Raw genomic sequence first — 26,089 nt, 5'->3', positions numbered from 1 at the left:
CTTGCAAGCGTGGCCACATATAAAGGCCAATCACAACAATTCCAATTTCGCCATTGAAACCACTTTTTTTCTACGGATTGGGGAGCATTTATTACTAGTTTAGATGTGACTGACACACACAAAGATATGGGTATGTGATCATAATCTCTTTCATCTTCATCAACATGGACAGTTGAAGTTGTAACACCAGGAGAGCATACACAGTGGTCAAGGTTAGACCGGGAGCCGCTGGCATGTATGTAAGTAAATGGAAGATCTTTTGTCAGAATCCGGAAACCAAGGGGGAGGCACTCGAGCAGTGAATCGGATCGGGGGAGGACAATGTCATATCACAGTTCATGTCACCCATTAGTAGCCAATCATAACCAAGTTTCTCAATACCCGATACCAAATTTTTCAGTTTTTTGCACGCTTTAAGAAAATGGGTAAATGACACAAGATTATTCTTATTATGAAGCAAATAAACATTGACTAGTACAAGATCACCAATCCTGACGGCTAAATAAATATCATCAGATCCGTAACACTGTGGGGAAAGGGAAGAGAGTTTCTGATTCAGCACGCAAGCCAACCCACTGGAGGGATGACCACAAGTTCTTTGGGCATTTGTAGAAAAGACAATGTGGCCAGGGCTACGTTGAAGGAAATTTACGCTCACAGCCGGCAATAAATTTTCTTGAAGAAGGACTACATCAAATGTATCAAGAAGATTATCAATACAAATGTCCTTATCTTTGGTCCCATTAATATTAAAAGAACAGATAGAGATAGGCAAAGATATCATTTGGCAATACCTTTGGTAGCAATAGCACGCAACTTGGGACATCGCAAACTATATGACACATGGTCTCCACCACAGTTAGCGCATTTAGGGGACAACTGACAGGGAGAGTCCTTTGATGATTCGTGGGGATCGGAGCATCGGGAGCATTTCACTACTGGGCTTTTGCAATTGGCAACTACATGGTCAGGAGAACGGCATCTATGGCAACAACGCGGGATCTGAAAATACTCAAAAGCGCGCAAAAATTCATAGTCAACTTTCAATCCATTTTTAATGGCATTGATCTTAGTTGCAACATCTACAAACGAAATTCTGAGTGCATGGGAAATTCCAAGCCTTGTCACGTCAGAGACTCCAGGGTATTTAGTAAGGCGAGAGATATCGTAATCAGTGCCTATACCCTTTAATAGACCAAAATATTTCTTTTCGATAAGTTTGGCTTTAGAGTTCACTAAAACTGAGGGCACAGCCTTGCAAAAATCATTTACGGTCACATTATCGATTCTTACAACAAGTTTATCGTTAGACGACCGTATGCTGCTAATTGCCTCATGACCGGAGATCTTGTCAATGACCTCTCTACGTTTTGCTGGGTTATTCAAAACCTTAGGCACATTCGAGATAACAACTGTGGCTAGATTATCATTCGCGGGGACAGTAGGTAATGCCGGGACATTCATATCATAATTTGTGAGCTTAGAATCAATAACTTCTAGAGTTCGGCCAATATTATTAATCTTGGTAGCTAAGCGTGAATATGCTACAGCCGGTATGGTAGGAACTTTGGTTGGAAGTCGGATCACATAAATTGGAATAGTTATGTTCTCAGAATCACAATTACGGATTAAATCAATCATATCTCTGATATTATTTGTAATTGCTTTATTCCCAACGCGCTTAGGACAACAGTCATCTGGAACTGTAGCTGAATAAAGTTCAATCTTTGCAGTTGAAACGGCCGAATTCTCGAAAAAATCAACCCCATGACTCACAATAATACCGTCGTCAATTCCCGCTTCGAAATTCACTTGGATAAAGTTCAAAACAGGCGAATAAACATACCTGTCATTATCGCTTGCAGCACTCATAGTCCGCTTTAAACCGGTTTATCTAGGCAGGCAATTCACATCACGTCTTGTCTTGGCAAGAGCTAAATTTGATTTCCCAGTGGATGCTCTTTCCAAGTACAATAGGCTATATGATACTCTGATAAAAGGTGACTTAGTTATCAATTAAATAAAAAAAAAACAAGTTTTTTTAACTGAAAGCAATGAGCGACATTAAACTTAATATGAACAGACATTATTCAGTATATGAAAGGGGCTGTCCCCTCCTCAATACCTCGCTCTTTCCACTAAAGTTTGATTCTTTCTTACAACTCTATTTTTTAGAACAGTAAAACACTTTAGCGCAAGGACCAAGGTGTTGAGAAGGGAGCAACTCCTTTCATATACGGAATAATTTCTGTTCGTTTTAAGTTTTAATTTTGCTCCTTACTTTCAGTTTAAAAAACTTGTTTTTTTTTATTTAATTTCTGATCGTTTTTTAGTTAATGCAGCTTTTATTTGCATAAAAATTTTACTTTTCTTTTGCTAAATGGATGTCTTTACAAATTAACTTACATAACTAACTTCTATATTCGTATATTTTTCTTCTGGCAAAAAATACAAAGTTGCAGATTTTTGCAGATATGAGCTTGAAACCTATGTAATAGGGTTTTCTGATGCGCTGAATCTGACGGTGGGATTTTCATTAAAATTCTTTCACTTGTAGGAGATGTTTCCCCCCTTCTTTAAAAATCGAGTAAATTTTCTCAGGCTAGTAGCCTTTGATGAGTAATGCTAAACTTAATAAAATTTATATATTTAGAATAAGCATGATAAACACTTTCTTTTGATACATTTATTGACATCAAAATTTCGTTTTTAAAAGTTTTGATTACTATTGAGCCGTATCGCTTGTTTTTTTATTGTTTTTTTTTATTACGTATATGTTATTACGTATATGAGGGGGTTCTCCCCGAAGTAAATACCACGCTCTTTACGTTAAAATTTAAAAAAAATTTTATTCACAAACCCCTGAATCACAAAGGCCATTTAATTAGAATAGATAGCTCTTTTGAAAGCACTAAAAAAAACTGTAGCGTAAAGAGCGAGGTAGTGACTTGGGGTAGAACCCCCTCGCATACGTTATAATTTCTGTTCGTTTTAAGTTATATTATTCCTTTTTATATTTCAGTTGAAAAAATTTTTTTTCTTATTTAATTTCTGCTCGTTTTTTAAACAAAGTTTGGAAATCCGGTGCCCCCTTAATAGAAATGTCTACTAACCCCAGGAAACATCCTCCATGGCACTATTCTCCAGAGTAATCCCCTCCTCTAGCCCCCCCCCTCCAGAAAAAATCCTACCTGAAAATGGTTGTATACTTCCCAATAACCAATAAATAATGCTGGCAATTCCGGCGCCCCCTTTATGGCAATTTCCCTTCCCCCATGAAAACTTCCTGCATGAACAGATCCTCCAACATAACCCCCGACCCACCCTTCCCTCCAACTACCAGAAAAAAAACCTCCTGAAAACTTCTGTATACTTCCCAATAACCAATACTATATGTTAACATTGGGTAAAGTTCATAACTTTTAGCCCTCCCTCTGGGTACTGCGGGGGATTAAGTCATCCTAAAAGACATATTTATCATACTTTTGACCCTATTGAACAAAATGGCTATCTAACAACGTTATTCTGGGGACTTTGGGAAAAAATAAGCTTAGAAGGGGGCCTAGTGGGCCTCAATTTTTTTTTTTCAATTATAATTGGCAATAGAAATTTTATTTTATGTCACAATTAGCCATCCTAAGATTTTCTGTGACACTTTATTCTTCACGAATCCCCCTGGGGAAAAAAAAAAAAAAAACAAATAAACACGCATCCTTGTGCTTTATTCTGGCAAAAAATGTAAAATTCAACAGTTTCGTCGATAGGAGCTTGAAAACTCTAAAGTAGGGTTCACTGATACGCCGAATTTGATGGTATGATTTTCATTAAGTTTCTAAAAATTTTAAGGGGTCTTTCCCTCTTTTTTCGAAAGTCAGCCGAATTGTCTCAGGCGCGTAACTTTTGATAGGTAGCACTAAACTTGATGAAAGTTATGTATTTAAAATCAGCATTGAAATATAATTCTTTTGATATATCTATTGGTATCAAAAACCCGTTTTCTAGAGTTTCAGTTACCATTGAGCCAGGTCACTCCTTACTTACAGTTCGTTACCACGAACTGTTTGATTGGCATTCAATTGGGAAGAAATCTTTTTAAAAAACACAAGCTTGGAAATAAAGCAGTCACTGGCTTAGAAGTGTTTGTCAACCCTATTGTGACACCTAATTCCTTATTTTTACCAAAAGAAATAATAATAATAATATAATGCAAAACAAATAGGCCACAGGGCCTCTACAAAAATCTTTTAAATTGAAAAAAATTGTAGGCACTTTCACTGTAGTATTTGTCCAGTTCCTGCTTGAACGAGTTTAATGAGTTGGCATTGATGACCTCAGAGGGAAGCTTGTTCTAGTGTTGTGTTACTTGGTTCTTGAACCCCCAATGGCCAATTTCCTTTTGGAACCTCTCCTCTTGAAGCTTGAGGTTGGGACCACAAAGGTTTGTGTGGCTGAAGCTTGGAATATCTGTAACCTGGATGTTTTCCTAGGCGTCGTAGCAAAGCCTGTATAACTCAATGAAGTCTCCTCGGTGCAGTCAATAAGCTCGTGAAGGACGTTTGAGCTTGCAGAGCCTATCTTCGCAAGGTAAGTTTCTCAGAATCGGATAAAACTTTGTTAATTGTTTTTGAACTTTTTTAAGAGCTTTGATGACTTTGTGGTAAAAGGGACTGGTACTGCAATGACCATATTCAAGGATTGGCCATACTAAAGCTTTGTAGAGAAGGCAAAGGGTCTTATCATTTCCAAAAGTGAAGTGGTGCTTTAAAACTCTTGCAACATGATTTGCTTTCCCAATAATGCTGTTGTAGTGGGCCTGGAAGTTAAGGTTGCTGTCAATGACAACTCCCAAGTTGCGCTCCTCCTGGCATGATGTGATCAGTAAGTCTCCTAGTCTATATTCATAGTGGATAGTAGGTTTCCCTATTGTTAGCTTGTGGCTTTTGTCGATATTGATTTCCATCAGCCAGTTGGACATCCAACTATTGAGCTTGTCAAGGTCCTCTTGCAGAGAAATGAATCATGAAAAGTGAGGAAATCATACCAAACAATTTTAAATTGAATCTTTCCATGTCATGTGTTGAACAGGTATTGATTAAAAACAATCAAATTCAGTGAGCTTTACAATTAATCTTTTGTGTCAATATTTCAGACATTATCTGATTGTGCTTTGGTTTCTACATGAACAGGTTTTTTGACCAGTCAAAACCATTAGGCCTAGCCTATAATTGATCCCTGACAAATTTCATGTCAAGGATAGGCTAGGTATAAAAGGCTAGATCAGTTCAGGTGGTGTGAGAGGGTTTGAGGTTTCCTCTCTATCATAAGTTCCTTTCTCCATCACTATCCCCAATAGGTAAATTATGCTTACATGGCATCAAGGTGGACCTTTCTTAATTCTTCCTAACCAAAACTGCAATTGATACAATACTGCAGGGTGACCTTAAGGAGTGGTGTCCCTCAAGGAAATTTTACCCCATTAACAACATGGATTCTGACCAGGTAGATCTGTCAAAAAACAAATCAGATTGACTCACACAATCACATAACTGAGCTCCTTGACCAAGGATTCCTGTGGATATGGTTCTGCTAGACTTTGCTAACGCCTTTGATAAAGTATGTCATCAAAGGCTCCAGTTGAAACTGAAGGCAAATGGAATTGAAGAGGGTTTGGTGGACTGGAGAATGTCTTTCTTGAAGTGAAGAAAGCAGCAGGTCAGAGTTTTTAGTGAAGGCGGCAGCTTACTAATCTGAAATAGCAGAGGTTTTAAGTGGGGTGCCTCAAGGAACTGTTTTGGGGTCTACACTCCTCAATGTCTGCATCAACAACACTCCAAAAAAACATTACAAATTAATTTAGCCTGTATGCTGATGAATTGAAACTTATTGGTCCTGTTGACACACCGCAGGGTGGGCCTCATTACTGTCCAATCTAGACAGCTTTTGTAAATGGACCAATATATTGTGGCCTGGGTTTAATGTTGAAAAGTGCAAGTTTCTCCATATTGGAACAAATAACCAATGATGGCAATACTCAATGTTATCAAATGCTGGTGTGAGACAACCAATTTCCAAGAGTATGGGAGACTGGCTGTAACTGGGACATTCAACTCTTTAATGTCTTAATATTCTTTAGAAAATCTGAAAATGCAACTGAAAAACTGCCATCTAGTTGCCCACATGTGAGTGAAGTTTGGTCAAGATGACTGAAAGTTTTTTATCAACAAATTGGACAAAATGAGGTTTTATAGTTGTTTTGTAATTCTTTTCAGAATTTTCAATGCTTGGCCATTCTTGAATGTCCAAAGGTAAGAAATCCATACTGTTTTCAGGTGGTAGTGTATTCATCAAGGTTTAGAAGGTGTTAAGGGTTTATAAGTTTACTAGTGCTATCTTTGAGAAGAGAAAAGATGTGCAAATTTTAAGCTGAGATTGCCAGTTGCATCAGAAGGAACAGACAGAGGTGTCAAGTAATTCTTTTTTCAGGAAGACTTGAGTGAATTTTTTCCATAGTTCCACCAAAACAGTCTTTCAGTAATGTCTTTTAAGAAATATCTAACTGAAAATCCCTGTAGTTTATGACGTTTTGAGTATTGCTTACTTTTATGCGTTCATATTCGAAAGTTCAGTAAAAAAGTAAGAAAATATGCACTTACCCTTGAAATAACATTATGTCCCAGTTTACCCCATCATTTTGTCCCAGTTGTGAAGGGTATTGTGATAACCGGTACAAAATAACTGACTCTAGACTTTTTCCATTTTCAAAAAAGTAACAGTGCTAAAAATTGGTAAAAATTTTCGGAGAAACTAGAATATTTAGGCTATTGGTGGGTCTTTGGTGCGTTTAGATAGCTTCATCCAGACTCAAGCAATACCCAAAAGAAGATTTGTGTTCCAGTTATGGCTGGTCTCCCCTACCTCAGAAAGAGATCTGGGCATTATTGTAGATGAAGACCTTAAATTCAACTGCCACGTCCAAGCTGCAGTAGTAGGGGCTAACCAAACTCTTGGTATCATCAAGCGCACAATCACCAGTAGATCTCCAGCAATAGTTACTAAACTTTATGTGAGCTTGGTGAGACAAGATTGGAGTTTGGAATGTGAGTTGCCACACCAATTAATAAAACAGACCAGATGGCTCTCAATTCTGTCTAAAGATGGGTGACAAAATGCATAAAGAGCCTCAAAGATAAAGAGTTTGCATACTGACTACAGAGCCTTAAGCTACCAACTCTAACATACCATCAACAAAGAGGTGACATGATAATGACCTACAAGCTTCTCTAGTCTGACAACAAAGACAAGTTCTAGCCTGCCCGGCAATCACATACCAGAGGTCATTCAGCAAAGCCGTTCTGCAAGCATGCCATGACAAGAAAGAGAAACCATTTCTTCTACAACCAGATCATAAGTCTGCAGAAGGGTCTAAGCAAAACAACAGTGGGATAAACAACCATTGACAACTTCAAATCAAATCTCAGCAAGGACTGAGCAACTAAACCATGGCTCACACAACATAATACTCATGTCTTGTAGCCCTATCATCACTGACTAGAGTGCACTGGATTCATCCATATCACTAGCAAGTGCAATTTAGGGTAAATGACACAGCATTTTCACTGTATTGGGATGAATGGATAATTTCTCTGGATTTGGTCTATGTTGGTGGGCTTTTTTGGGCTGAAAAACCTCTTCTTAGCTAGAATATCTGTTATGGGCTGCTGCCTCTTAGTGACAAAATATTTGTAGACATGAATATTTAATAAGTCAGAGGTAATAGGCTTGCAATTGTCTATGGAGGATTTTGACTCTTGTTGAAAGAAGAGCATTACCAAGCTGTGACCAAGTAGGAAACCATGCTGTGACCAAGAAGAACCAAGGAAAACTCAAAGCCTCTATTCAACTGGAGGTCCCAGGAACGTCTTGCTGTCCAGTTCTAAGCTGCTTAAATACTTCATATTGACTTGATAAGATGTGCTAGTCCCCATCCTGCATTGGTTCTGGGACCACTGTATTTCTCCTAGGCCATAATAATTTCAGTGCTTAAAAAATTCAAAACTTGGAATGTGACAATGTTAAAAAATACCTACTGTATCAACACTTTGACTGATGAGTTCAGATGCTGCAAACTGGACTTATTAGGTGTTTGAGAAACTCATATCCCAGGGGTAGGAAACATGGACAATTTTGGGAAAATGGTTTGTGAAGTTGCTGATGCTGTCTTGGAGAAGAAAATTGGAAATGCAGCTAGGAATATTAGTGAAAATATTACATGTTAAATGTAGAGGAGGATGGGCTTGTACATGGATTATTTCAGCAATGGATCATATGAAAATAAGAGAAATGTAAAGAAATTGGAGAAAGCATTAAAATATGAATTAAGGAAGTGTGAAGTGTAGGCCATGGATAAAATTGCTGAGGATCTGAAAGATGCAACCAGATGGTATAATTGTAAAATATTGTACTGGCATGTTTATAAATAGAGAGGGATTAGTCAATCTGGACTCGTCCCAGTTCAAGAGAGGAACAGGGCTACAATTATGATAAGGAAAGAGTTCAAGAGATATAGGCAGAACATTTTGAGAATATGCTAAACCAAGATAAAATTTAAGAAAAAGATATTTTGCTGATGATATGACAACAAAGATCTCCATCGCAAAAAAAAACAAAGAAATCCTCATAAGGAGCTTCAGGGTAATTTAAAAAAAATTAAGGTTTGGGCAGATAGGTGGCTTGTCAGTTTCAATAGATCAAAAGTAAAAGAGCTCTTAATTTTGAAGGTAAGGAATGGGAAAGATCACCCTGTTTTCATTTTCAAAGGAGAGTAAATAACAAAATCAGACACACTATACCTTCTTAGAATTAATTTCTTCTTAATCTCATGTTGGCTAAACTCCTAGGCAAATATAGATCTGCCTGCTACCAGGAGCTAGGAGTCATCATAAGATGCAAAAGCATCCTCCCTGACAATTCCATTTTGACACTATTCACATCATGCATCAGACCAGTTGCTCTCTTTGTTGCTGCAACAATCTATTGCCAAAGGAATGGCCTCTCAGCAGAGGTAATCCTGAAATATCCTTCTCTTGAGATGTTCAAAAGAAGCCATAATAAGTACCTCAAATAAAAAAGCAAGGTAATTACCACAATCAGTCATATATCATCACTTGTGATGGAGCTGTGAAACCTGTAAAAATTAAAATAAAAAAACAAGTTTTTTAAACTGAAAGCAAGGAGCAACATTAAAACTTAAAACAAACAGAAATTATTCCGTATATGAAAGGGGCTTCCCCCTCCTCAACCCCTCGCTCTTTACGCTAAAGTTTTTATTAGGGACGTTTTTTCACTCATCAATGTGCTAAGATCTTACATCTTTTGTTAGAAAACGCTTAAAAGTTATATCTTTGAACAAAGATCTTACATCTTCGGTCGTTTTTTTGCAAACGTCTTTCATAATTCTGCTCTGATCAGTGGTCTGAGAACAATAGGCCTGTTTTTTAGCACTAAGATCTTCCATCTTTCTGCAAAGATTATTGTTTTTTAACTCATCTTTATTCTAAGATCTTACAGCTCACAGATGTTAGCAAAAAGTGTGAAGACTGCCACTGTTTTGCCATATAGAACAATGATGAGAGAACTTTGATGATCTACTCATCATTGTTCTCAGACCGCTAATCAGAGCAGAATGATGAAAGACATTTGCACAAAAACAGCCAAAGATGTAAGATCTTTGTTCAAAGAATTCACTTTTAAGCGTTTTCTTACAAAAGATGTAAGATCTTAGCACATTGATGAGTGAAAAAACAGGCCTAATGATGAGTAGATCATCAAAGTTCTCTCATCATTATTCAATATGGCAAAACAGTGGCGGTCTTCACACTTTTCGCTAACATCAGTGAGCTGTAAGATCTTAGAACAAAGATGAGTTAAAAAACGATAATCTTTGCAAATAGATGTAAGATCTTAGTGCTAAAAAACGGGTCTATTGTTTTAAAAAACAAAGTTGTGAGACAGATTCAAACTTATTTTCGACATAACACCTTTAAATTAGGTGTTGTTTTCTTAGACCACACTGCCGTTCTAAGACGAACAAATAAACTTTCAAATGGGGATACATCCATTTATTTAGACAGTGAAAAAACAGGTACAAAAGTCCAGATATTTCGGTCACGTATACAGCGACCGTCTTCAGTAGAAATACTAAAATAATAAAATTGAAACTGCATATTCATATACAACAAAATAAATAACTTTTCGGGTCATTCACAAAATAATGAACTTCCGAATTATTCACAGGGTTATTTTCAGAGTGAGTTCATTGACAAAGTTCATTCAAAGTTCTTGATGTAAATTTTCTTCTTTAATCTTGCCCAAATGTAAAACAAATTTCCAATGAAATTTGTTTGGAAACAAATTTCATCGGAAATTTGTTTTACATTTGGGTAAGATTAAAGAAGAAAATTTACATCAAGAACTTTGTCAATGAACTCTCTGAAAATAATCCAGTGAATAATCCGGAAGTTCATTATTTTGTGAATGACCCGAAAAGTTATTTATTTTGTTGTATATGAATACGCTAGTTTCAATTTTATTATTTTACTATTTCTACTGAAGACGGTCGCTGTATATGTGACCGAAATATCTGGACTTTTGTACCTGTTTTTCACTTTCTAAATAAATGGATTTATCCCCATTTGAAAGTTTATTTGAGAGTCAAACATTAGCGTAAAGAGCGATGGGTTGAGGAGGGGGCAGCCCCTTTCATATACGGAATAATTTCTGTTCGTTTTAAGTTTTAATGTCGCTCCTTACTTTCAGTTAAAAAAACTTGTTGTTTTTATTTAATTTCTGAACGTTTTTGAGTTAATGCAGCTTTTATTTTGGCTCACCGTACGTGAATAATTAAAACGAAATTTGCATGTTAATTTTACTTATTTTTGCTAAATGGCCTTTTCGAAATTTTGTTCAAACGTGACTTACGAATTAACTTACATAAAGAATTTCTATATACGTATATTTTTATTACGTATTTTATGGGGTTCACCCCCTAGTCAATACCTGGCTCTTTACGCTAAGTTCAAATTTTGTTCCAATTCTTTAAGAATGACCCCTTAATCACAAAAGGCCGTAATTAGAATAAATAGCTCTGATGAAAGTACAATTAAAACTTTAGCGTATAGAGTGAGGTAATGAGTAGGGGGCGAACCCAATCATATACGTATACATTTCCATTCGTTTTAAATTTTGATGTTGCTTCTTACTTTCAGTTGAAAAAATGTTTTTTTATTATTTAATTTATGATCGTTTTTTTTAAATAATGCTGGGAATTCCGGTGCCCCCTTCATAGCAATTTCCCATCTTCCATGAAAACTTCCTCCTTGGAAAGATCCTCCCACGTAACCCCCGACCCACCCCCACCCCCAACTACCAAAAGAATTCCTCCTGAAAACTTCATTATACTTCCCAATAACCAATACTATATGTAAACATTGGGAAAAGTTCAGAGATTGCAGACGTTTCCCCGGGAAGTTTGGGGGATTAAATTATTCTAAGACATAGTTAATATGCTTTTCGACAACACTGAACGAAAAAGCTCGGTCTAAACTATTATCGGGTTACTTTGGGAAAAAAATGAGTGTGATAGGGGGCCTAGAGGCCATCCACTTTTTGGTCACTTAAAAAGGGCACTATAACTTTTAACTTCCGTTCGAATGAACCCTCCTCCGATATTTTAGGACCACTAGGTCGACACGATCACCCCTGGGGAAAAAAAACAAAAACAAATAAACACGCATCTGTGATCTTTCTTCTGGCAAAAAATACAAAATTCCATATTTTTGCAGATAGGAGCTTGAAACTTCTATAGTAGGGGTATCTGATACGCTGAATCTAATGGTGTGATCTTCAATCAAGTTCTATGACTTTTTGGGGGTGTTTCCGACTTTTTTCCAAAATAAGGCAAATATTCTCAGGCGATGCATCTATTTGTATCAAAATTCCGTTTTTTAGAGTTTCGGTTACTATGGAGCGGTTGCTCCCTACTTACAGTTTGTTACCAAAAACTGTTTGATAAAAAAAAAGAATGAAAAAGTTTGTGGTATGTTGGATGTGAGAGAATGTCTATTTTGTGAGGAACAATTAGCAACAGTTCTAAAATGACTAAAAATAATAAGGGTCAAGATGCTGATAGTGTGGTAAATGAGTTTTTCAAATATGGTGGTTATTAGAATATTAGAATAGACATATGTTACTGTACTGAATACTATAAATATTTATTTTTTTTTAAGGAGAAGTGCCTAGTGATTTTAGGAAAACATAGATCAAACCCCTCTATAAGAAAGGTGATAAGAGTGAGTGTGGTAATTTTAGAGGACTTAGCCTGGTTTCTGTAGCAAGCAAATTACTTATTATGATGATACTGTTAAGACTTAGAAATGCTGGAGACAAATTTTTAAAAGAAGAACAATGTGGTATTAGGAAGAGAAGAGGATGCATGAACCAAATTTTCACTCTTAGATTATTAATTGAGGAGTGTCTGAGTCATCAAACACCTTTAATTCTTAGTTTAATAGATTATGAGCAATTGTTTGGTTCAGCTGATAGAGAAGCTTTCGCAAAGGTTCTATTCTTGTATGGTATACTAGACAAATACATTAAAGTGCTATTCACAAAACTAACATTTAAGGGCGCCGGCAGAAAATTTTACGGGGGGGCAGGGAGGCCGACGCCAAATTATCAGTGGTGGTTGGGTGACAATTTAGGTGGTTTATGGCACCAAACCACGACTTTACCCCGAAGAGAATGAATTTGTCATCAATTTAAAATTCTGAGAAGCTAATTGATTTAAAAGTATCAATAACTATATTTTAGGCTTCCCAGTTGCAAAAGAAGTAATGCCACGCGGTGGCAGTACCTGATTCAACCAGGTTGATTTACTTTACTTGTAATGACTATAGGCTACGTTTCGTGATATGTAATTGCTTATCGGCTATTGAAGGGGAGTGAGTCATTGTTTAGGTGGGGGTAGGGTAGATTCCTACAAAAGTACATTTTAATGGACAAACTGCTTACTCTTCCTGAGGCTTCAGGTAAATGTTGAAAGAGGTAGGGGGGAGTAGGAATTAATTAAATGTTTCTCTATACAGCTAAAATGTTGCATTCCTATACCTAAAAGAACGTAGGTGGAAAAGGCAAGGCAGGTCATCATCAGCCCCGCAAGGACATTTCTTTGGGGTGGCAAATACTGCTAGGAACTTAATTTTACATGGTAATACTTTTCTTTTTCAATTTATATGAAGTACTTCAATGTATTTAAACGGATGTATGTACTGTATTTATCGATAAGAAAATCCTATTCTAGAGGTTTTGATGGATTCAGTTATGTAGAAGATCAAAGGTCTCACAGAGTATCCATCAATCCATGCAAACAGAAATACACCTTTTCATTTTATTGAAATTCATTTATGATTATATAAATAAGGACTTCTCACTAAAATTACTGTTCGTCGCCAATTTTTTAAGTATTTTCAAATTTTATCCAAAATTGAAATTGCAAATTTAAACGGAGGATGGTACTAATCAACGCACAATTATTAATTTACACATTTTAAAAGCAATTAACCAGGGATTTAAGGGAACGGTACCTCAACTAATATCTTGGTTTGGCCTGGGTATCATTTGGAAAATAATCGTAAATTAAATAAAAAAAGATATTTTCAACTGAAAACAAGGAACAGATTTGGAACCTAATTGAACAGAATAATCTTTGTATGAAGGGTTGTGTGCTCCTTGGCTCCCTACTCTTTACTATGAAATTTGGCTTTTTTCCAGATTTTTAAGAAAATATGCAATGGGAAAAAAAAGATTTGTCAAAGCATCAAAAACTTTTGTTCAATGAACAAAATATTGAGAAGGGAGCAGACCCCCTTATATACAGAGTATTTATATTTATTTTAAGCTTTAAACTTGCTCCTTACTTTAGTTGAAAAACCTTTTCTATTTGTTTAAGTTTTATGAATACAATACTTTGGTAGCTCAGAAAAAAACATTAATATTTCAATTATCTCTAGCCTTTTTGGATTTTGATGCATAATCAAACAGTTGGTGGTAACGAACTGTAAGTAAGGAGCGACCCGGCTCAATAGTAACCGAAACTCTAAAAACGGAATTTTTATAGCAATAGATTTATCAAAACAATTGGCTTATTATGTGGATTGCAAATGTATAAGTTATATTAAGTTTAGTCTTACCCATCAAAAGCTATGAGCCTGAGAAAATCTTGTCTGATTTTTGAAAAAAGGGGGAAGACCCCATAGAAATCATAGAATTTTAATGAAAAAGACATTATGAGACTCATCGTATCAAACAACCGTACTGTTGAGGTTTCAAGCTCATATTTTGGAATTTTTGCCAGAAGAAATATCACGGATGCATGTTGATATGTTATTTTTTCCCCAGGGGTGATCGTACTGACCCAGTGGGCCTAGAACGTCAGGAGATGGTTCATTCTAGTTCTAGTGCCCTTTTTAAGTGACCGAAAAATTTGAGGGAACTAGGCTCCCTCCTACGCCACTTTTTCTCAAAATCGTCTTATTAAAATTTTGAGATAGCTTTTTTGTTCAGCATATTTTAAAGGCCCAATAACTATGTCTTGGACATAAAATGACCCCCTAAAAAAACATGGGGAAAGGTTTTTAAGTTACAAATTTGCCCAGCGTTTATTTTTTATTGGGAAGTATGCATATATTTTTCGGGTGGGAGGTTGGGGTGAATTTTCTTTGGAGAGGGAAGTTTCCAGGGGGGTGAACTTTTCAGGGGAAATTTTACACTGAGTGAATTTTCCAGTATTCCTGTACGAAATTTCTTGCCTTCTCTTTACCGATTCACCGTTTCGCGTGTAGATGTTAAGGGTAATTGTCCGGGGTAAATTTTCGCAAGGATTGAATTGTCCAGAGGATATTTCTATGGGAAGAGGGATTTTCCGTGGAGGTGGAGCCAGGTATTCTGGCGTTATTTAAAAAAAAGATCAGAAATTAAACAAAAAAAATGAGTTTTTCAACTGAAACTAAGGAGCAACATTAAAACTTAAAAGAACAGAAATTATTACGTATATGAGAGGGTTTCCCCCTTCTCAACATCTCGCTTTTTACGCTAAAGTCTGAATTTTTTCCGAATTCTTTAAAAACGACTCCTGAAATACAAGGGTTGTTTAATTAGAATAATAAGTAACTTATTTTAAAGTGCCAAAAAACTGTAGCGTGAAGGGCGAAGTGTTGAGGAGGGGGCAACCCCCCTCATATGCGTAATAATTTCTGTTCATTTTAATTTTCATTGTTACTCCTTATTTTCAGTTGAAAAAACTTGTTTTTTTTTCTTTATTTCATGAAGCTTTGTGACAAAAATTTTTCTAAAGAAATGAAAAAAGTATGGCAATTAAAGTAAAAGTATATAAAAATGAAAAAAGTAAGTAATTAAAAAAAATACACAAAACAATAGCCTACTTACAAAAACTAAGATATAAACTTCTAGCATTTAGTTCTGTTGAGCAATGCCGAAGCGTTGGCCGGATGTTTTTTTAACTATATCGACAGTTTTGTACTTGGCTATCAAACACCAAAATATTTAATGCCTTTAGACTCAGTGTTTATAAAAAGTAACGCATTATCAAAGTATTGTGTTCGAAGTAAAACATTAAAACTAAAATTAAGAAAATCAGACAAAAATTTTTAAGTCAATATTTTTAATCTAATTTTGAATGCCAAAAATCAATATATTTGACACCTTTATACTTTATAACTGTAAAAATATAAATCTTTTTCAAAGTGACAACTAGATAAATACAATCACTCCTGGAAAAAAAATGATACTAAAACACAAAAAACGTGTCCGTTCAGGGGGAAAATACAGAAATTCCCAGCATTCCGTTCAGGGGAAACATTTTTAATTCTAGTGGCTTCCATATATCAGCTCATGGGTACTCTTGCAATGCAAGCGAAGGTTGATGGCATATTTTTTTTACCGAAATTGCCCCTTATTAAGTTGTGTCCTTGTGTTATCTATAAGTATACGAACTTTGTTATGTACTAATAACTGCACTAATTACTAATAAACAAATACATTTTTTGGATCACCATAAAAAGCTGATTCTTTGCTTGAATGTTATCAATAGTTAGGCTCTTATACTTTCGCTACTGACAAGGAATGTTATTTACTTACCATTCATTACTATAAAAAAATTGCATTCTTTTTGTTACTTCAACCTAATCATATAGAAAAAATGTTTGGGGAAAACTTGAAGGGGTCACTCAATCACAAATTGAAACTTATATTTTCTTTATTAAGGGTCAAAATATATTGGCAAGCAGCTAACAATGGGGCAACACACATTTTTTCCATGGTTTTTTCATAATCTGCTCTCTTTCCTTTGGTTTCCTTATAATTACCTTATTGTTCGAAATTTCCAGGGGGAGCCATGGCCCCCCTGCCGGTGCCCCTGCTGAAATTGCTGCAGTTAAGGTAGAAAATTAGGTTAGTAGCCGGTTTTGTATTAAATCAGGAGTAAAGCAGGGATATGTTTTACCCACATTATTTATACAAGTCATTTTGATGTACTTTGTCATAAGGAGCACAGCAAAGGCAATGGAAGAACACAGAATAAAAAGAAGAAGTAAAACTCCTTTAGACTTAGATTTTTCTGATGATTTAAGCATCCTAAATGAAAATGTTAGCAAGATAAATGAGCTTTTAGAGGTTTTGTGAGTTCAGGCTGCAGGAAAAAGATTTCAAAATTAATCTTAAGAAGTCTAAGTTGCTAAGACTAGGGATAAGTGAAGGTAAAAAGGTGATGGTGGGTAATAAAAAGATAAATCAAGGGGACAGCTTCACATACCTGGGTAGCCTAGTATTATTAGTAAAGATAGGGATGTAGTGAATATGTTAAAAGTAGAATACCTAAGGCCCAGGGTGTTTTTTTTATGTTTTAAATTTTTTTGGAAGAATGGGAAGATAAGTCTGCAAGCCAAGATTAAAATATTGGAAGCTACAGCGATAAAACAGGTCAAGTATGGTTCTAAAGTTTGGGCGCTCAGAAAAACGGAGGATGATTTACTTGAGTTTTTGCAGAGAAATTGTCTAAAGGATGTTTTGTATACCTGACTGACTAATCATATCGTGAACAATAAACTGCACAAAAATAGGGTTAAATTCCGCTTTATATGGTCTTATACTAATAAGATATTGGTTGAGATGTTCTGCATGTTCTGCTAGCAGAACATGTCTGCTAGGACATATTCTGCAGATAAATGATAAGATTGTCCTTGTTGGCCAACAATCTAGGGCCAAACAAAAAGCATATGTGCTGTATGCTATATCTGCCAGTTTCACTTCCACTTCTTAGTTTTTATCCATTTTCAAGATAATAGTAGCAAAGTAAACTTGACAGTGAAATGGTTCTTTTTTTTTCAAACGAAAAACTACCATAAATCACTATCAGTAAATAAATGATTTACTGTTTGTTTACCCAAAATAAACAGAAATTACAATAAACAACCAAGTCAACCTCAAACCAAACAAACTACCAAAAAGAGGAGTATGGTTAATGCGCCTTTTACCCTCTAAAGAGCCGAATATAGTATGCACTTTACTGAAAACAATCTTTTTTTTTGAAGCTATGTGTTTATATTTCTCATAACATCAAAAAAGAAAGTAAAAAAATCACTCTCTTTACCAAAATTACCGAATAAAACAAATAAATGTGGATTGAAAGTTTAATATTCTCTGACATTCATGGCTGAAAGTCTTAATTAGGCCTATTTTGGATTTATTAAAATTATAAAAGAGAAGACATCTAAAATATTTTTGTTTTCGGGATAGTGTTAATTATATTCTGGTCTTGAGAAGGAACCAGGGATGTTTGCCCTGCTCCTCTTTGGGGTAGCCTAGTTTCTGCTTAACTTGAATTTGACTTTGTTATTTCTTATAGTTTTGTTCATTTTGTGTATTATCTATTTATTGATAGTGATTTGAGGTATTTCTCTGTTTGAAAAATCACTTGACTTTATTTCTGTTCATCTTTGTCTTAATGTAGCTCTTTACTTTTCGTCTGAAAACTGTTTTGTGGAAAAAATTTAGAAATTTTTTTCTGCTTGTTTTTAATTGACATGGTCTCGACAATCCTTGTTGGAGCTTTTGGGATTACTCCTCTTGTATGTTCGTGCACAAGGCCTCGGTACGTTGTTCCGTTTGGTTTGGTACATGATAATTGGAGTATCTTGACGCTGCTGAAGACAAAATTTTCTGTCCATCGTTTTTGGGGTCTGTCATGTAAACAAAGGTCATGAAGAGATCCTTCAAGGGCAATTTTTGTGAGATGATTTGGTTCGATTTGCTTAATGTGGCCAAACCAGCACGGTTGCTGTTTTTAAGTGTTGCTGAGAATGGTTTCAGTGCCTTTGGTGTATCATGCAACATAGGCATCTCACCTTGAAAGCTAAAAGTTGTTTTGTGTGTTTGGTTTTTATCGTCCATGATTTACATCCACACAAGACTGTGGGAATTATTAAACTGTTGAATTGGTGAGCTTTGAGTTTTTGGACAGATGGTTACTTTTCCAGACGTTGGCTAGTGATATTCTTTAGAAGCTGGAGCTAGCAAGTGTAGGTTGACGTTTTACATCAGAACTATGGCAATTATCAAAGGAGAGAAGGTTACCAAGGTACAGAAAGTGGCCAACTGTTTCAACCTGTCAACCACCTTTAGTGAAAATGGGTGGGTTATCTAATTCATCTCTTGTAGGCCTAGTTACCATGACTTTGGTCATGTTGACATTGGTCTCCATCCTTAATGACTTAGTGACATAGTACAGTTTATTAGCTTGTGCTTGCAGTTCTTGTTAAGAGTTGCCTTGCTTATCCATATCATCAATATATGTAAGTTGTCTATCAGCAGCGCTTCTATTGTTGAATCAGTTCCCAACTGCATAAGTGACAGCAAGACATTGAGAAAGAGGTTGAGGAGGCGTTGTGATTAAATGCAACCCAGAAGTAATCCTGATGAAGTTGTGAATTCTTCTAACAACCCATCAGATGTTATTACTTGGCCTTGGAACTGGTCATACAGACTTTTGATTATCTGGACTATCTCATAAGGTACTCTGTAGTGAAATAGGATATGATATAGTCCTTTTGGATTTTCCTTGTTTGAGCAGCTTGATTGCTGAATTGAAAGGGGGAGGAGGGGTGGTTTGAGCTCTGGGTTGGGTATGCAGAAGTGGGGTAGTATTTGAAGATCATCAGCTGTCTTCAAATTGAGTTTATTTCGGTTACTATTGAGCTGCGTTGTTCCTTACTTACAGTTCGTTGCCACGGACTTCTTGATTGTCTCTGACATTTCCTTGGCTGTTATCTTTTTCGCAGCCGCAAGGGAGAATCATATTTTTATTCAATGTTTTATTTTTACCGAAATAGTTAAACATATTTTGATTTTTGATTTTTTTTAAGAAATTCTATGCTGTTGAAGACCAAGAAAGTTCCCAGTCCTACATAATAAAGCTCCTTACAGTATCCGTATCAACCATTGCTTATCTGAAAAATCTCTACAATGAAGAAGACTATGCTGAATTTTCCATAAAGGGTGGTAACTGTAAAATTTTGAAGGTAAAATCTGAAAATCCAGACTGCAAGCATCTGCTTGGCTTACTGAAAGGCGCCTTCGACGCTATAAGGAACCAGTATGTAAGTAATTTTTTGCTTGTACTACTTCATTTTATTTTGTTCTACTATCTGTTGAATTTTCTAATTATTTTTATTTTCTTATTAATTAAGGTTAAGCAATAAAGAGTGATACTTTTATTGTAGAAGGGTAAAAGGGCTATTTTTGTTGTGTAAATGAACAACTTCTGACACGCAACTGAGTATCTTGGTGGATGGGGGATTTGAACCCCAAACTATTTTGTAAAAGCAGAAAAGAACTGTCTTTTGAAAGTTTTTCTTACCCCACTTGAATATGTAACTTGTGTGTCCAAGGACTTGTGACTCCAAGGATGCTTGGTTCCAGTTTTTGACTAAACTAAATGCAGGATAGGTGATTAATATACAAAGTATTTTTGGAAATCAAGTTCTGTTTTTTAATAAAAAACAAACAAAAAAAAGTACAATTAATGCAACAAAAATCATATTACAAATAGATACGATCCTTACACTATTTTTGACATAACTCCCGACATTTCCAGGCATTTATCATGCTCGTATCTGTTTCTTCTAAACATTTGTTTAATATCTGTTTTTTTTTCCTGGTTTGTACCCTCTCTTTTTTTCCCCATTTGTTTTGTTTTTGATTTTCCTATTGTATAGAAGCTAATGACTTTGTTTCACATAGAAATAAGTGATAGACTTGCAGCAAAGATAATCATAGATAATGATACGCTTAGGCCAATAGGCCATTAGTTGCACCAGTTGCACCATTAGTTGATATGTCGTTTAGTTGCACCAGCAACAAGCAATGCTGTAAATATTTTTAGCCGTTTTTCCCTTATCAAAATAAAGGTGAAAAAAATGTACCTTTCTTCCATTTTAAAGTTGATCGACGAAGCAATAACAGAGAACCTCGTTTAAGTCGTTTTTCAGCATTGAAAAGTGCAATAAAAGGATTATGTGATATGGAATTAGAATAAAGAATGCATTAAGGACTGTTGGTAAGGGTTCTTAATTTTTCAAATGCCGTATAGAATTCATCGATAATATTTTTTTAATGCAGATACTCATCTCCAAAATAACACTATAGATGCTCTCAGTATGACAAATAATTCAGTTTATCAGTCTGATAAATTAGCCTACCTTTAAATCCCTATTTTTCATTTAATAGTAAGAATATACTGGATTTGGATCAAGTATTCAAACCAGATGGTTGCTCAGTGCTCAGGGGCTTCGTTTTTCGATCGATGAGTTTACGCAAATACTGTAGCCTATAAGGGCCACTCAGGCTATATTAGTCCTGATGGGGCTTTTATAATTAAAATTGAGTTTCTAATGCATCAACCAGACTATAGTATGGACGTGAATTGAAATACGGTGGCTAAAGGTGACCTTGCTGTCCTTGTTTTGGATTTTCTTTTTTTCTGTACTCTGGAAGACATGAACTGTTTAAAAATGAAGAAGGGACATTTGAATACTTGTATGTCATAGTCAGCACAATTGCGCTGCCTAAGTAAAAAACGATGTTGGCACAATGTTTGTTTTTTTTTTTTTTTTTTTTTTTTTTTTTTTTGGTGTCCATACCAGGGCACTTCGTATCGAAGGAGTTGTCGTAGAAACTTCGAAACGGGCTCATCCGGTTGGAAATTAGAGTGGCTAGTATTCTTTTTAATAGTCGAAAGTGATTGGAGGGTTACTAGCCCCCCCCCCCCCCCCGCCCATTATTCCCCTAAACACATCCAATCAAAATTTTGAGATAGCCATTTTGTTCAGCGAGGGTTCATTTCCAGATATAAAATATGTTTTTGAGGACGACACTCCCCCAAAACCATCAGGGCAAGGGTTTGAAGTTATATCCTGAGGGTATATAAGAATGATGTTGGCACAATGTATTATTTTTTTTTCCTTTAGAACAGGGCGCTTCGTATCGAAGAAGTTTTCTTAGAAAATTTGCAAAGGGTTAATTCAACCGGAAATTTGACAGACGTTGGCCCTTTTAAACTGTCGAGAGTGATTTAAAGGCGACTGACATCCCTTCCATGCCCACCGCTTTCCGAAACACATCCAATAAAAATTTTGATATGGACGTTTTGTTCAGCGTAGTTGATTTCCCCATAGAAATTATGTTTTTGAGGAGGACACTCCCCCACAGCCTTCAGGGCAAAGGTTGTAAGTTATGCCCTGGGGGCATAGAAGGTTTTTTATAGAAGGGGTTGTCGTGAAAACTTCAAAAAAGTCTCATTCAATTGGAGATTCAAAGGGCTTGTTCAATCTTTAATAGTCGAAAGTGATTAGATGGCAACTAAACCCCCTCTCACGCCCACCTTGTCCCCAGACACATTCAATGAAAATTTTAAGATAGCCATTTTATTCAACGTAGTTTCATGTTCTGGACAGTAGGTAGTCGAGGCTGACAATCCCCCCCCCCAAGCCCCCACGGCAAGGGTAGGCAGTTATGCCCTGGGGAGAATAACGCTTTTATAGAACGTGATGTCGTAGCAACTTCAAAAAGGGCTTACGCCCATCCATTTCCCCAAACACATCCAATCAAAATTTTGAGATAGCCATTTTGTTCCACGCAGTTGAAAGTTCAGGAAATTATATATTTGAGCAGGACACTCCCCCAAGAGTCTTCAGGGCAAGGGTTATAAGTTATGCCCTGGGGGCATATAAGTTTTTATTGAAATCTTTGTCGTAGAAACTTCAAAAAGGGCTCATTTGATTGGAAATTCCAATAGCCATTTTGTTCAGCGTATTTGATTTCCAGATAGAAATTACGTTTTTGAGGAGGACACTCCCCCACAGCCCTCAGGGCAAGGGTTGTAAGTTATGCCCTAGGGGCATATGAGGTTTTTGAAGAACGCATTGTCGTAGAAACTTCAAAAAGGGCTCATTCGATTGGAAATTGAAATGGCTAGTGCCCTTTTTAATAGTCGAAAGTGATTGGAAGGCAACTAACACCCCTTCCATGCCCACCGTTTCCCCAAATATATCCAATAAAAATTTTGAGATAGCCATTTTGTTCCACGCAGTTCAAAGTTCTGGAAATTATACCTCTGAGCAAGACACTCCCCCCAAAGTCTTCTGGGCAAGGGTTATAAGTTATGCCCTGGGGGCATATAAGGTTTTTATTGAAATCTTTGTCTTAAAAACTTGAAAAAGGGCTCATTCAATTGGAAATTCAAAAGGCTAGTGCCCTTTTTAATAGTCGAAAATGATTTGAGGGCCAGTACCCCCCCCCCCCCCTTGCACGCCCACCTTTTCCCCAAACACATCCAATCAAAATTTTTAGATAGCCATTTTGTTCCACGCAGTTTAAAGTTAATGACATAATACCTTTGAGCAGGCCACTCTCCCCACAGTCCTCAGGACAAGGGGTATAATTTATGCCCTGGTAACTTGTAAGTTTTTATTGAAATTTTTGTCGTAAAAACTTGAAAAAGAGATCTTTTGATTGGAAATTCAAAGGGCCCTTTTTAATAGCCGAAAGTGATTTGAGGGTAACTAACACCCCTCTCATGTCCACCTTTTCCCCAAACACATCCAATCAAAATTTTTTATATCCATTTTATTCAACGTATTTGAAAGTTTTGGAAATTAGGTCTTTAAGGATGACAACCCCTCCCCCCCCCCACAACCATCAGGGCAAGGGTTGTAAGTTATTTCCTGGGGGATGTAAGGTTTTTATAGAAAGTGATGTTGTGAAAACATTAAAAAGCGCTCATTCAATTGGAAATTGAAAATGATTGGAGAGTAATTGACCTCCCTCCCTCGCCCACAATTTCCCCAACATATTCAATCAACGTTTAGAGATAGTCATTTTGTTCGATTTAGCTGAAAGTTCTGGGAACTATGTATTTAAGGATGACAAACCCCCCAGAGCCCCCAGGGCAAAAGTTGTAAGTTATGCCCTGGGGGCATATAAGGTTTTTATGGCTAGAGTTGTCGTAAAAACTTCAAAAGGGGCTCATTCAATTGGACATTGAGAGGGCTAGTGCCCTTTTTAATAGTCTTAGGAACTTCGAAAAGGGCTCATTCAATTGAAAATAGAAAGGGCTAAGGCCCTTTTTAATAGTCGAAAGTGATTGGAGGGTAACTAACCACCCTCTCACGCGCACCATTCCCCTAAGCACAACGAATGAAAATTTTCAGATAGCCATTGTGTTCAACGTTCTGGAACGTTGAAAAGTTCTGGAAAATTAAGAACGTAGAAAGTTCTGGAAATTAGGTCTTTGAGGGAGACAACCCCATACAGCCGTCAGGGAAAGGGGTTTAAGGTATGCCCGTGGGTCTTATGAGGGTTTTATAGAAAGCGCTTTCAGAGAAACTTCAAAAGGGATTGCTCGCCTAGAAATTGAAAGGACTAGTGCCTTTTTTAATAGTTGAAAGTGATGGGAGAGCGACTAACGCCCCTCTCACGCCCACCATTTTCCCAAACTCATTTATGCCCCGGGGACATATAAAGTGTTTATAGAAAGGGTTGTCATAGAAACTCAAAAAGGGCTCATTCGATTGGAAATCGAAAGACCTAGTGCCCTTTTTAATAGTTGAAAGTGATTGGAAGGCTTGAAATTTTTATAGTAAAGGTCGATGTGGGTATAATGTATGATTTTTTGTTGTTGTTGCTGTTGTTTAGACCAGGGCACTTCGTATCGAAGGAGTTGTCGTAGGAACTTCGAAAAGGGCTCATGTGATTGAAAATAGAAAGGGCTGATGCCCTTTTTAATAGTCGAAAGTAACTGGAGGGGAACTAATCCCCCTCCCACGCCCACCTTCCCATTTGCCTTTATGTTTAAAAACTAAATGGTACTATGAGATTGAAGCAAAATGCACTGTATTAATGCTAATTCCCAATAAGGCATCTCAGCAGTATCTCAAGAACGACTGAGGGTATTATGTTCAAACTTTTGGGGCTACTTCTGCTCTTAAAATTTAACCTATCAAGCTATCAAAGAAAGTAAGCAGATGTTTTGGCGAATGGTATCAAGTTTTCCATTTCAGGTCAACTAGAGGAGGTATGAAACGAAATTAAACACTACTATTTGTGTCCAGATTTTTAAAAGGGTGTATATTGATAATAATTGCTGAAAATTTTTCTCCAGCATACAAATAGCAGACCAAACTATAAAGTCTTAAAAAAACTAAAAGATTTAAAGTATTATTTTCTTCTTCCCTATGTCAGAAAAGACTATGTCAATATAAAGCGAACAGAAATTAATTAAAAAAAAGTTAAATTAATTAAATTAAAAATTTTTCAAAGAAAAGTAAAGAACTCCATTAAACATAAAATGAACAAAAATAAAATCAAATAATCTATGAAGCGTGAAACTACCGCAAATCAGCATCGATAAATAAATGAAACCCAAAACCAACATAAATTACAATAAATAACCGAGTCAAACTCAAAATGATTTGGGCTCAAAAATCCTATGCCTTCCGAAGGCCAGAACTTAATTTGCACATTACTGTAAAAAACTACAAATGAATGTGCATTGTCCGTTAAATATACATATACTGATATTTAGTAATCAAAATGTTAATATTATTTGATTTATTAAAGTTATAAAAGTAAGAACATTTATATTTCTTTTAGTAAAGTGCAAATTATGTTCTGGCCTTGGGAAGGCATAGGGGGGTGTACAGGAAGATTCAACGGGAGGAGGGTGGACTCAGTTACAATGTATACGAACCTGTCTATGCCAAAATGAATTTGCAACAATTACGCAAATAAAAAGTATGAAATATCTCCTACTTTTTAAATAAAAGCTGCATTAACTAAAAAACGATCAGAAATTAAATAAAAGAAACAAGTTTTTTAAACTGAAAGTAAGGAGCGTGGGAGGGGGCCTAGTTGCCCTCCATTTTTTCGGTCACTGAGAAAGGGCACTAGAACTTTTAATTTACGTTCCAATGAGCCCTCCTACGATATTCTAGGACCACTGGGTCAGTACGATTACCCCTGGGGAAAAGAAGAAAAAAAAAACAAATAAACACGCATCCTTGATCTTTCTTCTGGCAAAAAATGAAAAATTCCACATTTTTGTAGATAGGAGCTTCAAACCTCCACAATAGGGTTCTCTGATATGCTGAATATGATGGTGTGATTTTCATTAAGGTTCTATAACTTTTAGGAGGTCTTACCCCCTTTTGTCAAAAATCAGCCATATTTTCCCAGGCGTGTGGCTTTTGATAGGTCGGAGTAAAGTTGATGAAACTTATATATTTGAAATCAGAATTAAAATCTGATTCTTTTGATGTATCTATTGGTGTCAAAATTCCGTTTTTTCGAGTTTCGGTTAACATTGAGCCGGGTCACTCCTTACTTACAGTTCGCTACCACTAACTGTTTGATTATCGAGGAAAGCTTGGACGAAAGACTTCATGTTTTCCACGGTAAGCTGAAA

General features: G+C 36.2%; 1 protein-coding gene across 1 annotated transcript in view; it reads left to right on the top strand.

The window, feature by feature from the left end:
* Positions 1-26,089, top strand: part of LOC148948124 (uncharacterized) — a 108,411-nt gene that overhangs the window by 5,325 nt on the left and 76,997 nt on the right. The window contains exon 2 of the mRNA XM_089096103.1: positions 19,494-19,727. Within this exon, the coding sequence (XP_088952229.1) occupies positions 19,494-19,727 (234 nt within the window). The remainder of the gene's footprint in view (positions 1-19,493; positions 19,728-26,089) is intronic.

Source organism: Artemia sp. Qi Xiang Cuo, chromosome 10 (assembly GCF_049724085.1).
Source record: "Artemia sp. Qi Xiang Cuo chromosome 10, ASM4972408v1, whole genome shotgun sequence".
NCBI lineage: Eukaryota > Metazoa > Arthropoda > Branchiopoda > Anostraca > Artemiidae > Artemia > Artemia sp. Qi Xiang Cuo.
The sequence above is the reverse complement of the archived record's forward strand: the minus strand, read 5'-3'. Positions and strand labels throughout refer to the sequence as shown.